This window comes from Buceros rhinoceros, unplaced genomic scaffold (genome assembly GCF_000710305.1).
Source record: "Buceros rhinoceros silvestris isolate BGI_N320 unplaced genomic scaffold, ASM71030v1 scaffold43480, whole genome shotgun sequence".
Taxonomy (NCBI): Eukaryota; Metazoa; Chordata; class Aves; order Bucerotiformes; family Bucerotidae; genus Buceros; species Buceros rhinoceros.
The window spans coordinates 1-17,386 of record NW_010390948.1 but is presented as its reverse complement, the minus strand read 5'-3'; the positions used below and the strand labels follow the sequence as shown (position 1 = coordinate 17,386).

At 37.5% G+C, this 17,386-nt stretch overlaps 1 protein-coding gene across 1 annotated transcript; it reads right to left on the bottom strand.

Moving 5' to 3' along the window:
• Window positions 1-1,748: 1,748 nt before the first annotated feature.
• On the bottom strand, window positions 1,749-17,382 carry LOC104488695 (zinc finger FYVE domain-containing protein 16-like; the record flags this gene model as incomplete). The annotated part of the gene is made up of 15 exons (XM_010139686.1): window positions 1,749-1,910; window positions 2,752-2,916; window positions 3,309-3,414; window positions 4,237-4,399; window positions 4,913-4,993; window positions 6,148-6,298; window positions 7,128-7,232; window positions 9,209-9,291; window positions 10,588-10,812; window positions 11,425-11,580; window positions 11,673-11,795; window positions 12,309-12,684; window positions 14,749-14,900; window positions 15,761-15,937; window positions 17,316-17,382. Coding segments are annotated over 15 exons (2,292 nt in total), but the record flags the coding sequence as incomplete, so codon positions are not given.
• Between the last annotated feature and the right edge of the window lie 4 nt (window positions 17,383-17,386).

Genomic DNA, 17,386 nt, shown 5'->3' with positions numbered 1-17,386 from the left:
CTGGGAGGAGAGTGCCCGAAAAGCTGCAAAGAGAAAACACTGCCTCCGAAAACATGTCTTTTTAAAATAACAGGGGTGAGACAGTAAGCATTTCGGTTAACTTTATTGATCATTACTTAAAAGGAGTTAGTAGAGGGTAAGCGGCAGGAGTCAGCCGTTCCTTTGGTTCACCCTTCGAACAGGGAGGGGCAGCGCTGGTTCACCCGGCAGCACAGGGGTACGGGGACAAGGGCCGCCTCCCACACAGCCACAGTCGTTCGCTACTGTTCGGCCTTTCACTGTCGTCTGCTCGACCGTCCGAGGGCAGCTTGTTTTCAAACAAGAATGTGTTCTGTTCATACTGCGCTGCTCTCATCTTCAGCTGTTCCCTGCAACTGCAGCATCTCCGAAGTTACATTAATAAGCTCGGATGCAGTTTCAGTTTCCTCCAGAGTAAGATCTGGAAGACTGAACCCTTCCACAACCAGTATTTTGAAGCACAGGTAAGAACAGAGGAGAGTAGCTTAAGTTACAAATAGTTTTTGATACAAAAACATAAAATATCCCCAATTAGCATCAAGAAGGCATCAAAGTTTTAATAGTTTCATTATAAAATTGTACCAGCATTTTTACTGAAAACGATAAAGATTTTGTATGTATTTAGTTTTGGTTCTGTTCTTGATAAATAGTCGTGACAGTTACCAAACCCCAGTTACGGTTTGATGGACCTCAGTACAAATCACATGCCTCACAAATACATAAATAGATCTTAATGACCCAATATAAAAAATACGTACTATGCAAGAGCCTCTGGTATACTAAAAATCGATCTGTTCATGAAAATTCACACTTAATACATCAATTCTCCCTGAAAGTAAGAGGTGGCTACCAAGAGGGGCAAAAGCAGTAGACAGAAGCTTAAAAGATATTGCAGAATTCTTGTCTGACTTATTGCTGAGTGGCGATTACATCAAAGGTAATCTGGTTTGGTTTATTAATCCTTGAAAGGTCAAATTGTATCAGGACTTCCAAGCACTAAGAAAAAAAAATAGCAGTATTTATAAAAATAGCATCCATTTAAGTTAGATAAAGCCTTATAAATACAAGAAGGAAATCAGGTTTTTTTGGTAAAAAAATTAATTCCAAGCATATGTTCTTGAAGCACTAGTATAATATCCTCACATTAAGGATTTCAACTACAGAGTGTTCATAAGCATACCTGCAAAATTCTTCCTCGTGCTGACCATGAACAAGTACCAGAAGGTGTACGTGCTTGTATTTTGTACTAGCATATAAAGTTTGCAGTCAGCTGCAGATCTTGGATTTGAATCTCAAATGGCAGGAAAACAGTTTTGTGCCAGCTTCTACCTCAGTGTTCAGCTCATCTGCACATGGGAAGCACATGCTATGGAGATTTCACCTAGCCACAGCAATTTTTAGTAGCGTGTTTATCTGAGTTCAAGAGGCAAAACAGCATGGCTTGAAGTTACACTACATCTAGTAAATGCCACTACTTTGTAAAGAGGTAACAAAACCTGCCCTCTTCTGCACCTGTATTAAGTGTAAACTTTCAGAACTTAGGAAACATTACATACTGCAATTTCTTTGTGGTAGAGTAACCAGAGAGGATTTGAGGGTTTTAAAAAAACAGTTTCGAAATCTATTGGAACATAACATGTTCAGAAACTTCCAACATTTTTAGTGTTTATAGCATTATAACTTTGGTGTTCGGATCTAGCAGATCAGTATATTGCCTGTAATCAGCCTCATCAAAACAGATGTTCTATAATGAAAAATATGAATTCCATCTTCAGTGGCAGATTTGTAGGATCTGCCGTTCCACCATGAATCACAGGAATCAGAGCACTGTCTAATTCATTCAGGTAGTTCTGTGGAAGAAGGTGACCTCCAGATCCAGCTATGTACTCAACCTGGAAGGAAAACATTCATATTAACACTTTTCATATACCACAGAAGTTTATTATCTTAGTAAAAGATTATTTCAGCTAGCATGAAGTGACATGATTCAAATACTGGCAACTGGACGCGTTTTGAGGTCAATCATGTCTGGTTAGGCTTGCCATTGAGAAGTGTGCATCATTCCCCCTGGGTTTACAGAGCCACAGATCCTCTGTGTCCCAGACTGCTTCGGTTTGCTGTTCAAGAGTTACCTGATTATATCTTAGTATCACAGTTCCTATTGGATAATTTCAAAATACACTACTGATAAGTAGATTTTCAGCTGTATTCCCATCTTCTCTCACAAAACATGAAGAAGTGTCACACAAGACCTGCAGGAGCGAGGAACTGAACTGTTCTGCAGTTTTGTCATCTTCTGAGGGGCATCACATGCCTTGCTGTTCCTCTCTTCCATCCTCAAGATGGGAAGACCTGTCCTTTTCTGCAGTATAGATTTTGATGCAAATATCGCTTACTCAACTACTCTGGAGAGCAAACCAGCAGAAAACTATCAGAAAATGATTCTTTCATGATTCTCTTAACTGACTCCTCTTGGAGGCAGGTAAGTGGCAGGAAGTTACACAACTAGGGAAGGACTGACAGCTTACTGCAAACAGCTATTAGGAAATTTGGACAGGATAAGGAAACAGGACTATTTCTTTCAAGGAAGGCTAGCTGTTAAGTCAGCTTCTTCATGAAATTTTATCCTCAGTCTTGATCTGGGGTAGGGCAAAAAACTAAAAACATTCAGAAAGAGATTCAAGATCTTTCCAAGAAAGAGATTGCAGTCTGCAATAAAAATTGAAACATTACCATATCTGAGTCAATAGAAACTCGCAGGCCTATCTTATTCATCCCATTATTTTTCAAGGTTTTAAGGTGTGGGCAAAGAGCAGTGCTGCAGGCAACAGCAATCTCTTTAGCAAACTGGTAAGGAAGAGGACTGGTTATTTCATGGTCCTTTAGAAAATAGTACACCTGGAATTAGAAAAAGAATAAGGACAGTCAGCAGCCTGGTTATACTACAGAGTGAGGAATAATGTAATTCAGTAAACATGTAATGCAGAACAGAGCAAGCTATAATGCTTGTTTGCTGGCAAATCTACTATTTCATCTACTCGATCGAATTACTTAAGTGACCGTAGGAATATCTGGACTGTATGAAGTTATCAGCGCCAACAGACTTTAGTCTTTCAGAGGAGAAAAATTACACAAACTTATCAGAAAGCTGTGGAGAACATTCTGCCTATCAGTATGGCTACAGATCAAATAAGTTAGTTTCTTTAGTACTATCACTTAGTATGGTCACTTTACAACTTAATTGTTCTAAAAAGTGGCAAAACAGCTCAAGAACAATGTCATTTACTAACTTCAGTACACTTCATAACTTTTCCTTTTCTTTCAAAGTCTCTGCCTTGTGATACTTTCTCACTCTGAGTTCCTTCCATTGATTTTCCATCAACTGGGCTTAAAATTCTGTGGAAGACAACAGTATGGTTAATAATTAGAACATTTTATGATTTAGATTAACTCATAAGAAATAATGCTTAGCCATCCTTAAAGGCTATTTAAACAGCTTTAGAACAAAATATAATACAGGCCTTGCATCAGGAATATACAGATGCTACAAAAAGATATACCCTAATTAGGGAACAAAGCAAGCCTACTCCATAAAAACCTCCTCTTACAGATTTAAGAAGCTATAAGCCGTCTTAGGTAAAGCCACTGCTTGTTCTGACTGGTCAGAGAAGCTACAAAGGCACACCAAATCAAACCCGTGGCCTGAGAAACAGCTTAAAGATGAGACAGGTTTTGAGTCAGTGATGTATAATTAAAAGTTTGAAGCTACATAAACAAGCAATAAACAATCCAATAAAGAGGTCTTGCACCTCATTTTGCTTTGAATGCTGGGTTTCCAAGCAGTGCATGGCAGTTCTATGCACTTCCAAGCCCTGCACTCCCACCAATAAGAAGCTTAAAGGGATTTAATTGCATCCTCACACAAACTCATCACTGATTTGATAGAGGACTTTCAAAGGAAACTGAGGGTTCACACACTTCTTGTAACTTCCCAGAGAAAACTGTATTAGTTTAGAACTACAAGCAAAATTGTTCTGTTAGTGACACCTAGAGGACTGCAGATAGATTACTGTCTATTTGAAACGCTTTCAGGTTTTTGAATCAAAGTACTTTCTTGCAATAAAAATACTTTAGATTAATTTCAAGAAATTAAAGGTAGGTATTGGAAAACTGGGAAGAAGAATTCTCTAAGATGTTTTGCTTTGGTAATACGTTTACCCTTTGTTTGTTTTTCCTTCATCTTCTACCCAGCAAATATCTACATATTCTTTTACGTCTCCTTTATCCGTTTTGCCACAAGTTATTTTAAAGTCCTTCTTGTCTCTTAATGCCTGACGTAGGTTTTCCATCATTTCTGGTGTTATTTGTACCATTAGTCCATCTACAAGAAAAGCAGTTAAAATTCCAACTTATATACAGAAAGGGTAGTACAAGTTTTTAGTAGAATCTTGGCTTAAATTCTAGTGAGACTAACACTCTCCTGAAGTTTGTTAATAAATTCACATCCAATGGACTCCATCCTCCAACTACAGCATTAAATGAAAACTTTCCTTGTCAAACGAAACAAAACCTAAAAGATTAATCTTAGATTAATCATAGAATTTCTTTGCATTTTTCTGTCAATTGTATATTTCATCAATACAGCAATGAAAATAGTTCCAGATACAGGCAGCCATGAAGACTTGCATTGACTAAAGCAAAAAGAGCTAAAACTTAGGTATTTTAAAGCAAGGAAGTGGACTAGCATCTGTTTCTTATACAGCATTTGTTTGCAGTAGGCTTTCTACAAAGTTAAAAATCCTGAAAAGTTATCTTACTGAGGAATAAAGAGCTCACACAAGAATGTTATTTTTAAGTTCCCTTAAAAAGAAAACTCACAGGACAGGAGTCTTACCTTCTACTATATTGGATTTAGCTAAAAATCCTGAAGATATTTTTAAGGCTCCATTAAACACCACAAAACTTGCACCTGTAACTAGAAAAAGTAGGAACATAGTGAGTACCGCTTCGTATCACTCAAGCTTCACATTACTAACATTTAACTGGCATTCCTTTTTAAAAGCGCAGGCAAAAAAGGTACTACTCTACCAAAGGTGCTAACAGAAATCCATTAGTGACAGGATGATTCGAAACTTACCTCTCTAGAGAAAATAATTTTTCCCACTGGGTCTTGGCAGAAAAGACCAACTTTTTATTTTGTGAGTGCATACAGTATCCTTTTCAGATACTGGTGGCAAGACAACACAGGCAAGACAAAAAAGCTCTACAAAGAGGAGATGTGGTTGAAGAAAGAGTGGTGTGGGGTTTTTTGTTTGTTTGGGTTTTTTTTTTTTGTCCTTTCAAACAGATATTCCACTCAACTTTTATATTTAATTTATTTATGGAAGATACTCCTGAAACATAGATAATTTTCAGTGGTATTAAAAGCAACTGAAAGACAAGATGACGTAAGTGAATGTCCACACTACAAACCTTTGCATAAATTTGTTAGTCACACAGTGCTTCAAACAGGAACACACTAAGCGGCTTATGCTTAATGAAGTACAGAACCACCCCTCAGGCTGACACTGGAGATGGTATGAGTACAGCCCTATCCATCTGGAACCCCTCCCACGAATGGGCCTTCCTGAAAAGCACGACTCATCAGCCCAGATGTGCAGCATATACTACCTTCAGAACCTAGAAGGCACCTCCGCACTGTTGTCTGGACAGGTGGTTGTATAACGGTACTCACTGTTATGTATTTCCATACACTTAGTTATTGAGACTCTGTTTACATATGTAAATATATTGCCCAATTCACACTAATATTAAATTTAGATTTTGCAATATGCAAAGAATCTGATTAGATCTGAAAATGTAATAACATTTTATTAATATAATAATAATAACATTCTGGAAACGAGGAAAAAGGTATTAATCTCCATCGAACATAACATTTGTAAAAGGCAGCTATAAACTAGCAACATTTTATTATTTCATTGAAATTGTTTTGCTGCTTGAATGGTGAACTTTTTATCTTAAGGACTTACTGGGAATACATATTTTCCTTGCAGCCTAAAAGGGAACTTACATTTCTGGTCCAGAGATGTGATTTTTCTTCCCCACCAGCCAAACCAGGTGGCTTACCTTTCCTAGGATGTCCAGTAGCACTGATTGCTTGTGTGTGATAGACACCATGCTTACTCTGCACACACACTAAGTGAGAATCTGCTTCAGTATTAAAACTTGCTCCAATACTAATTACATGTTCATTAGAAGAGTTTATCACCTTCATTACCTGTCAATACAAATTTTTTCATTAAACTGACAAACCTCACTTTGCAGTACTCATTTTAAATACAAGACATTAGAAAAAAATCAAGCTCTCAAAACAAATACCAAGAATTACTCAGTTCCAGAGAGTTTGAACAATGCAGTTTGCAGTGACTAGCTGGGGGAACACTAAGCGTAATCAAAAACACTACTTACTTGAGAGTACAGCTGGTCAACACAGATTATCAGGCGTTAAGGATTTTGTTGGGTCATAAGGCTAAAATACGCATTAAGCCTCATACAGTTTACTATTCAGGGTGTTTTTTTTTTTTTAAAGCTGGAGTAAATAAATTGTAGTAAAAACTACACTGGCAATAATTATGTTTTTAAAAAAACACAATAATCAGGAAACGTGTAAGAGAGAATCCTTGAAAACACATGCTGAAAGATTTTGAAGCTGCTGCTGATTGTTCAGCATTTAACTGTTAGCTTAACTTCTCACTCATCATTATCCACCTTCCAACACATCCAGGAAGAAAACGTGCTCAGATTATTTCATGCCCTCTGTCTCCCCCATCACGTTTACACCAGTTTCAAAGTTCAGAGAGTCTACTGCACAGCAATAGCAAAGTAATCCAGAGAGCTGCTCTCGGGTTAAAAATTTCATTTGCAGAACTGCCTGAAAACTGATTACATTACAGCCTCTAAAAACCAACCCCCATTTTTTTGTGTTTTTGTGGGGGTTTTTTGGTTTGTTTTTTAAAGAGTTCATGTTAAAGATGTGACTGGTATTATATGAAAAAAAACCCTAAAGCAGTTTGGATTAGAAAGCTAATCAAGATGATTTTACTCACCTCATTATACTTCCTTTGTGGTATTTTAATACAGCTTCTACCCATTTCCACATGAATGAACAGGTTGTCTATGGTATGCAAAGTATACTGATAATTTCTAAGGTCCTATAATAGACAAAGTTTTCATATTAGCAGAAAACTAAGTATGATTTTCTCACCTTTTATAAAAAATATCACCTAGATAAAAGTACTTTACTTACATCTCAAATACTTCTAAAGAGTAATGACATTAAAGGTGGCTAAAGACTTTGTGATCGCTTTTTTCCTACTGTGAAGTATATAAAAAGTACCTTTCTAATTATATTGACAAATCTATGACACAGGCAAGGAAGTCTCTTTACCAGTGCATTGTTTAGACTATGGCTACTTCACGCACATTAGGGTCTTACAGTGTTTTAAATGACAAAATCCTTCAATGCCCTCCCCCTCTGATAGAAAAAAAAAAGCATGGAAGCCACCATCCATATCAGTTTGTTTCCAGGCGCTCACCCTGCACCCTGCAACTCTAAACAATCCCCCCCCCCTCTGATAAAAAAAAAAAAGCATGGAAGCCACCATCCATATCAGTTTGTTTCCAGGCGCTCACCCTGCACCCTGCAACTCTAAATTCTGGAGCTATAGCTTGAATATGACGGTGTTTCTTAAACCTTTCTCTGACAGAAGTTATCATCCATCATTTCAGCCATTTTTGCAAAATTTTCATATTCAGTTTTATTGTTTCATGTTTAGAAAATTTAGGTATGAAATGAGAAGTCTATTTATGAACAAATCTCACAGCATTACAAGTTTCAACTGAACTGGCATTGTTTTAGCAATGCCAGTTTAGTATTAAGGATATACATCATGAATGCCCTTTGTCATCTTAATTTTCAATACGGTGCAGTATTGAATTTTGTGTTACCTTTACTCAAGGGTTTGCACCACAGGTTGTTAAAAATACAACACCAAGAGAACATTTTGCAGTCATCTTACACTGATTTAATCTCCTGCTGCATCAAAAGACGTAGTCCTGCCAAGGAGCACAGGCTCCCACGGCCTGCTTCAAGATGACACTATAAACACAGCTATGAAGGGGAATCAGAGTAGCTAATCCAGCTGAAAATAAACCCCAGAGAAGTCCCCTTCATCAGCAGCACAACATTAAGATTCCTCAAAGTCTGAAAATGCAATTCCACATTGGTACTGGCACTTCACCAACTGGACAGCAAGTTGGCTCATGGAAATAAAATATAAGATTACTCCATTAAGAAAAAACACACAATTTTTCAGGTGGTGCAGCTCTTCTGATTGATTCCTTATGTAATGACATGGACATCAACAGGAGCAAAAAGGAAAGCGGGGCCAAAGACTGCAGTTTCACTTCAGCTGTAATGGTCTCTGGACTCTTGGGAGAGGATTTAGTGATCACCTAAATAATACCTGCAGTTCTTTCCATACCGTTACAGCTCTTCTCATCATAATATTAAGTTCTATAGAAGTACTAGAAAAGAAAGGTTACTGGTCAGGAATACAGGCTTTCTGGAAGTTTATGTAAAATTATTTGGGTAGCAGAGGAAGAACTTCTGCAGGGAATGGCATAAACTCTGTACTTGACTTACTCTGATGATTTTGCCAAAAAAGTCTTCACATAGGATAATGAGACTGGTTAACTGTGATAAAGTTAAGTCTGTGTGACAAAGTGATTATTATAGCCAGACCACAGCATCTGCCAGTCAAATCTTTCTTCAAATTTAAAAAACATGAAGTAGACTTAAGAATAGAATTCTCACACCACACCTATGCTTGGAAAAGAAAAATGTAACTGAACAATGACTACTAAGAGCTTCAGTGTCAACATTTTTCTTATTCAAAGCAACTTCTTACTACCAGAACTAATGCGTAACAATATAATGTGAAACATACAGCTTGCCTAACTCACTCATGTTCATTGGTAAGAAAATTTCAAGTCAGGTATGAAGAACAAAAATATTAGCCCTTTATCTTCGCCAAAAATAACTCTGCTTTCAACAATCACAGTTCTGAGGATATTTTATATAATCTAAATTACAACAGGAAGGGAAGAGAATAAAACATTTACTCACAACAAGTAGATTCATAATTGTGTGTCCAATCTCTCCAAAGAGTGGCTGCCGGTTCCTGAAACTTACTACGGGAGTTGGATATGCTAGTGTCACGGAAGAAAAAAGGTCATGTTTACCTATCAACAACCGTAAGACTTGCTAATCCAGGTACTTATTTTTATTTTCAACTATATAGCCTATGTTTCTTAATCTCAGTATCTGACCGGCCAAAGGAAGTAGAGCCCCTGTCTCCATCACAAGACTTTCCTTCAGCCCACTGCATGGTTTCCCCAGCTACAGTTAAATTCTACTGCAGAGTCATTGCATGGAATTACTTTGCCATCACTCAGTGGCAGTAATTTTGTGGCAGAGACTTGCTGCTTTCATATGCTTCGTCAGCTGTGTTTCTTGCAACAGGTGATGTGGATGGAAACATTCAAGGTCTAGTCTCTGGGTCACCAGCTGCCGGAGGGGTTGCAAGGCTTCGTAGTTGTTCAAATAACAATACCATACAGGTTAACACCTGCTGCTATGTTAATGCTATAAAACAAAATTAAGTACCTCTTGGTATTGATAAGCAAGAACAGAGTGAGTGAGTATGTTCATGTAAAGTAACCTGCTTTGAAGTGCCATGGCTGCAATGGGAAAGACATGCAGATGCGAACTAGGGAAGGCAATGAGATGCAGCAGACCACAGGCTGCATTATGATGCTATTTGCTATGCTACTTGTTTTGTTTTCAAAGTCAGGATTGTAAGGTCAAAGATACAAAACAGGTTAAAAGACAAGACACATAGTTTGGTAAGAGAAAGAAGAATGACAAAGGAGCTACCACCCTTGTCAACACACAGACAGAAGCCTGGCCAGTAGAAATCTGCTGTTGACTTAAGTAGTCCATAAACAAGTGAGTGGTATGTACTGAGGGACCTGCAGCTTCTAGAATGGTGTATTTATGTAGAAAAAATGCATTCAAGTCAGTAAACTGCGTATAATACGTTTTTTCAAATCCATTCCATTTAAGCAACTGCTACATGCTGCACCTTACCTGATCTGCTCTCTAAATCATAAGCAGCAGTGCAACAGGAAACAAAACAGCATCTATACTGCTAAATCAAATGCATGCATTATTCCAGCAAATAAATTTCAGCATCTCTAGAAGGCATTAAGGACAGAATTCACCTTCAGGTCTTGCCCAAGCTAGCTTTGTATGTTTCTCAAGGCAATAAGCATCTGCATAAACGCTTTCCCTTGGTGAGCTTCCCACATGTGAAACTTCAGTCTTACACAAGTGTAATATAATATACTGCAAAGATTATTTTAAATACTTTGCTTGTCTAAAGCACTTGTATTTTCCAAAGGAAATTTTACATTTCCACAGCTATTTAAATTGTTAAGACTTACCCCCATATTCTGCTCCCAATCTCAACATTAAACGAATCGGAAAAACTTTTGCCCAGGGTATTTCCAGCTTATGGATGAGAATGCCACAAAGAAAGGGATTATCTGGCAGAATCTGATCATCAAGTTTCTGAAAAGTTGGTGAAACAAACAGGAATCCTCCATGCTCTTTGTTATTGAGAAAGTTTTCAGTAAAAGTAATGTTTTCCATGTTTCTTATTAACTTTCCTGTAGAAAGGGGGACAGAATATTTGCACATCTGTAGAAGTAATACATTAGTGTCAAGAAAACTAAACACTGAGGTACAGACATGTAAGCCATGAGTATCTCTCACATCTCCTCAAAGTCTGACAGACATCTAAATCCACAGACAAAGTGCTCTACATTTACTAACTAAATGAACCTGAATATGAAAATAGGTCTTTCCAAGCAAATGCCAAAAACCCTAGAGTGTACAATGTTCTGGCACATGCCATGATGAACTTCAATTACAAGACCTCAAAATATTATATACATAAGAGTACTGTACTTCCAACAAACAAAGTTCTAGCTGCCCTAAACCGCAGACTCAAGGACTTAGATCCAGAATCTCCAACACAGTGTGACCAAGCAACAAAAACACCCTGCAAACTGAATGTTTACAGAAGTATATGAAACAAAGAAATGTAATTTTTTTCCCCTCCTGCTGTTTATTTAGAACCGAGGGCTAGCACTGCACTGAGTTAGATTCAACAGATTCTAATTAGATACTCACAAATACTTAGAGAAAAATTACTTCCAGCTTCAAAAATCAGCAAAAAAATATTATAAGGCAAAAACTTAGATGTTAAAATTACATACCTTTCATTGCATCCTTATAGATGTCAATAAATAATTTGAATATTTCACTAGGAAAGATCTCTTCATCTGGCAAACACTGCAACAGAATGATAATTTCCGCCTGTCCCAAGCCATGTAGTCCATTTGTTGAAAAGTACCAGCACTTCTCTGAAGAATCTTTAATTAAAAGGTAGATAGTGCAGTAACATAATTTTACAGTCAGAGGAAGAAAACTGTATTTAATGGAAAAGAATATGTGCACTACTTACAGGTTATTAGCTTGACATTTACAAGCAAGTTTGCATTTAGGATAAAAGTTAATGGATTAGGACCTTCTTCCACAAGAAGCAAGGTGACCTGTTGGTGAGATGGATGTTCTTCCACTAGAGGATCTAAATAAATTAAAACTTGATTTTAGTTCATGTCAGCCAATGACCTGAAACAAAAACTACAGATGACAGCATATTAAAGACTGTCAACCTCCTATCTTAAGAGGAAGGTAATTATTCTCAATCTTGGAACAGCTATAGATCAACCAATGAATAGCTTACCCTAAGATTTGAGGAATGTATAAAAATAAAGCAGTAACTTGTAACAAAGGTACAAATTAGGGCTACCATTCATTTGGTAATTACCAACTGATTGTGTATGCTGTCTCCTCATCCATATACTGGTTCTGTTAGTTACCTAAGAGCACAGTCAGTACTATAACGCATTTAAGTGACAAAGTATTCATAACTTATTGACCTTTTAAATAATGCATGTTCAATTGTCCAACAATCCAATGTGCAGCAAATGAATGACAGATAAGAACTGTATTAAAATACAAATTATTCACACACAAGTTTGTATTTAGAAATCTTGCATCAGGTGGTTATAAATATTAAAAACTTTTCGTATTTTACCTTTTCCTTTTTCACCCACTGCATGCAAAAGTGGTGGAAGTTTATCACCATCAGGAACGAGGCTGATCTCTTTACGAACACAGTTTTCAACACCACACAGGGCCCTGCTGCTTGAAGGACTAACAGGCAGACTTGCAGTCTGATCAGCTGAACTGGAACTAGTCTTCTCAGCTTCCACAGTAGGAGAACACTCTTTAGTTTCTGGAGTTTCAGGTTTATAACTATGTACCACCTCACTCTGGCCTGGAACATCCTGCTGTGCATCACTTAAAGAAACAGAAAGACCCAACTCCTCTGTTCTTGTAACGATGCCAATTTCTTCCTTAGGTTTTGGAATTATATCAGTCAATATGTCATCTTCCTCTGGGTTTGCAGCCTGTGAAGAAAAAGAAAAAAAACCAAAACCAAACACACTCTTGTCTCACAACAAGCTAAACTTTCATTACAAGCATTCTAAAAGCAAAAAGAGAAAGAAATCTATCACAAACACTGATAATGCATTTTCTCTAAACAAAAAGAAAGCCACCAAATCTCTTCTGGATTTCTTTTTTTTTTTTAGGAGTTACACTGGTTGAAGATGCATTATTAATTTGTTTATAAACACAAAATTTGTATCAGAGCACTGCAGATTAGCAGTTTCACCATACAATAGTCAGATGTAACACAATCAACAACAAAGTAAGTTTCCCTCCAGGAACCTGTTCAGCATTAGTGTTTCCCCACTGACAGCTAATGCACATTGTCATCATTGTAATTTGCTGTCGCTGGGATCAGCATTTCCGAACTGCAAATGTATTTCTATTTCTACACTACATACTAATAGCTAAGTTTACCATTTTACAGTCTGATTAATTTCTGGAGTCAAACCTATGCTGCTTGCCCAGCAAAATGTATATGACAAGCTATGAGCACAGGCATGTTAGGATATGAGCTGTCAAAAAAAAAACCAAAAACCCTTCAAGAGGTGCACTGTCATCTTTTAAGTATGTTAGACTTGGATCCTATCTCAATATGGAAGACTTGCATTGCAACAAGAAAAAAACCTAACAGCTCTATGCTTGCCGTGTAATAGTTCTCCTGGTATGCCATCAGCTTCCAGCAAATACTCTGTTAAGAGAATACATGTGTCAGAAAAATAAAGACGGACATGAACCTCAGAAATAACACCCCAGAAATCCACAAACAAAAACACAGCTAAATCTGCCTCTGATAGACTTCTTTCCCATTAATCTTCTTGCTGGTGTTTTACCTCACTTTATACTTTTAACCTTCATGCCATCCTGTGGCACCATGTTCAGGATTATGTGTTACCCAGCAAAGTATATCCTTTGCTTTGGAGTTGCAATATAGTGGTTTTGTTTGAGCTTCTGAAACTGCATACAAGAACCATCAACTAGTTGTTTCCCACTCACTTTGTCCATGCTGTTTTAATTTTAAATATTGCTCATCTTTTGCAAGTGAAAACATCCTATTCTTTCCCCAGAATGGAAGACAGGCTATGCCTTTTGATTACTGTAGCTTCTTGGAGTCCTTTCTTGTTTAAGAAGTGACATTTATTATTACCCATTAATCATGAATTAAGGCTGATTTACATGCCATACACCTGGTAACAGTTCAGATCCATACACAGATAACCACAGTCTGGTCATTAGCTTTACTAGTTTGTTTCAAAAACCCTTGAATGCTGTTAAAATCATAGAATTTGTTATCACTTCAGACAGCAGTTCAGAGATGTTTTATTTTAAAAAGACTCCAGCTCAGGAATCTTTCCAATTTTTTCCACAGCAAACTTATCCTACTTCTTTAGACTTCTCTCATCAAGTGCAACTAGTTCAACATCATTATTATGATTTATTATAGAAGCAATATTACTTTACATTAGAAGCATTATGTAGATTTTGCTGCATCCCTTAATGTAACATTATAGGGCACTAAGCAACTTCTGGTTGCAAAATACAGTAAGCCACTAGGAAAAAAACCCATGAACTTCTACTACAGGCATGTTGTTAACGATGGGTTTCAGAACCACAGCTGAGGTTAGCTTCATAAAAGCCGTTGATCAAAGGATGTATAGAAAAAAACCCTTGTTTTGGAAAATTTTCTGTTACAACATTTTTAAAGTTCACATGCACCCCAAAACAAACATGGTTTCCAGAATATTTCAATCCAAGGACTTTGCAGCCACTTCCCTTCCCACCGCCCCCCCCCCCAAAAAAAAAAAAAAAAACAGGCCAATTTCACAACGCTGCAACACCAGGATATTTACCAATATTGTACAGCCCCTCCCCCCCCCCCCCCCAAAAAAAATCAAATAATTGGGTCAGATTTCAAAAGCTGTGAAGCAAAAGTTGTAATATGGCATGTAAGGGGCACCATCAACAGCAAGCAAAGGTATTTCAAGAAGTAATTAATGCACCTACACACACTTCTCAATTCATACCTTATCCATCTCGGGCGAGTCAGGGTTTGCTGGACTGAAGTCCTCTGACAACCTTTTTGCTCCAGAGGAAAGTTTTCTTGTATCTGCCACTTCACCATTTGGCAAAATACCATCGGCAAACCAAACTCTCCTCTGTTCTCTGGAGCACAGCCCTAGGGCAGGTTAAGAAAACAACACTAATTTCAGATTATTGTACTGTTCTCACAGCTGGAAGGGATAACCTAAGCCTCTTCTCTCCCCACATATATAGAAAATATGTTTATTGGAACCAAGTACAGGTATCAAGTTTGACATCAGCCAGTCTGCAGTCAGGCAAATACATGTAAAAAAACCCTTATACTTGTGGAGGAAGCTGCCATGCTACGGTTAAATCTTACCAATTCCTATATAAGCAAGGCACTTCCTCAATCATCCCTCTGTAGTACAGTAAGAATGAAGTGCCTATCATGACTAAGAGGTGAAATACATTCTAAAAAAGTTAACTTAGCACTTCAAAAACTTATTGTCATTGAAGAAGGTCAGATGTTTAACAAAAGTGGAACAAAGACATTACTTAGCCACTAATCATGCATATTTACAGAGAATGAACCCCTACTTTTTCCTAGCAACATTTCTCTAAACTAACAACTCTAAACAACTACTACAGTGTTTTTCCTGAAAGACTGGCACTCACAACACAAAAGCTATATAAAAGCCAAGCTTAAGCTCATATAAAATCAATGAAAGTAATATCCACATCAAAAAAAATTACAATATAAAAAGAGAGGACAAGGAATAAAAGGTAACATCCACATTTCATAAATGATGACCTAAGACAGGCTTGGGCAAGCTCGTACACGACATCAAAACTGGGAACTAAAGGTATCTTTCCAGTTTCCCAGTTCACACAGGTACCATTTCCCACCAAAAAAAAAATCATCACCGTAACAAGTTATATATGCATGATACAATAAACAACTCATTCCAAAGAGATTCTGAAAGTGTTAGATATATTATACTATATTTAGCATACCTTCAATACCAGGCTGTTTAAGTACTGAGATAGGTAACAATGCAGAAGGTGAAGGAGAGCTAACACTGCCAGAGATCTGGGCTTGCTCTGAAGGTGGAACAGCAGAATAACACTCAGAGGAAATACTGGAATTGGGGACAGGACCAGTTGGACTCATCATCCTTTCAAATGCTTGTGCTAAAAAAACATAGTTAGTTTTAACATCTCACAACTGATTATGTTTCATTTGCAGAGCAGTGTTATGGGTAGGGTTTTGTGCAGAGCAGTGCACGATTTGTGACCTAGTTATGAAAAATGAACACTCAAGCTATTGTACATAAGAAAATTGAGATTTCTTGACTTTCTGCCTGTGCATTTGCCTAATTGGTGCACATACATAGATCATATTTATCAAGTCAAATTCCATTCAGGTGGCATCTTAAAAATCTGGTATGTTTTCAACTTGATATTTAAATATTAATAATCAGGGCCTCCATTTTTTCTCCTGGTGTTTCCATGCTTAGCTTTAAGTTACAAAAAGGCTATCATATGATTCAATTTCTGTAGTACTGTTAAGTGACTTGTAAAAATACCAGGACAGAAAGTTACTAAAAATGGGCAATGACATGTGAGAACAAGCAGGCACATGGCCTTCAAACACACAGAAGGCTACTGCAGAGGGACAATCACTTCTGTTAGACTCCTGCCACAGATGACCCAATAGCATAACTTTAGATTTAGTCCTGTGAAGTTCAAATCTATTTTTTTTTCTTCTGAAATGAAACCCATCTTGGTACTCAAAAGTTTAAGGTAATAACTAAAATCCAACAAAGAGGCACAATTATTCTCTCCCTCTCCATCTCAGTGTCACAGTTTGAACCTGGCCAGCATAAAAACACCACACAGCTGCTGGCCCATCCTCCCCTGACCCTGGGGAACAGGAGAGAGAACTGGAGGCATAAAGGTAAAGAGACTTGTACATTGAGATAAAAACAATGTAATAACTGAAATAAAATTAAAATAATAATGATAATAGTAGTAATAATAAAATATACAAACAAGTAATGCACAATGCAACTGCTCACCATCCATGGAAAAAGTCCCAGTCTGTTCCCGGTCTGCAGCCCCAGAGGAGAAAATGCTGAAAGCGCAATCCGGGAAGAGAACGAACTTTCTGGCCAGCCCTCACCTATGTACTGAGTATGATATTGCATGATATGGAATATTCCATTGGCCAGTTTTGGTCCGTTGATCTGGCTATGCTCCCTCCTGGCTTCTCGTGCACCTGCACACTAGCAAGACGTGGGAAGTTGAGGAGTCCTTGATTTCCTAGCAACAACTGGAAACGTCAGTGTATTATCAACATTCTGATACCAATTCCCACACTGAACCCGAAACACAGCCACTGTTCTAGCTAGTAAGCAGAATAATTAGCTCTATACCAGCCGACACCAGGACACTCAGAAATAGGAAAACAATTCAACTAAAGAAGCTCCACAAAAAGAACAAAGGTTAAAGAGATTTTAGCTGTACCTATTCTTAACGATTACTGCAATTACTCAAAAAACATTTTTACCTTTATTAATATCATCATAACAGCCATTACAGACTCTTGCTTCCTTCTCCATGTATTGTAGTTTGCATTTT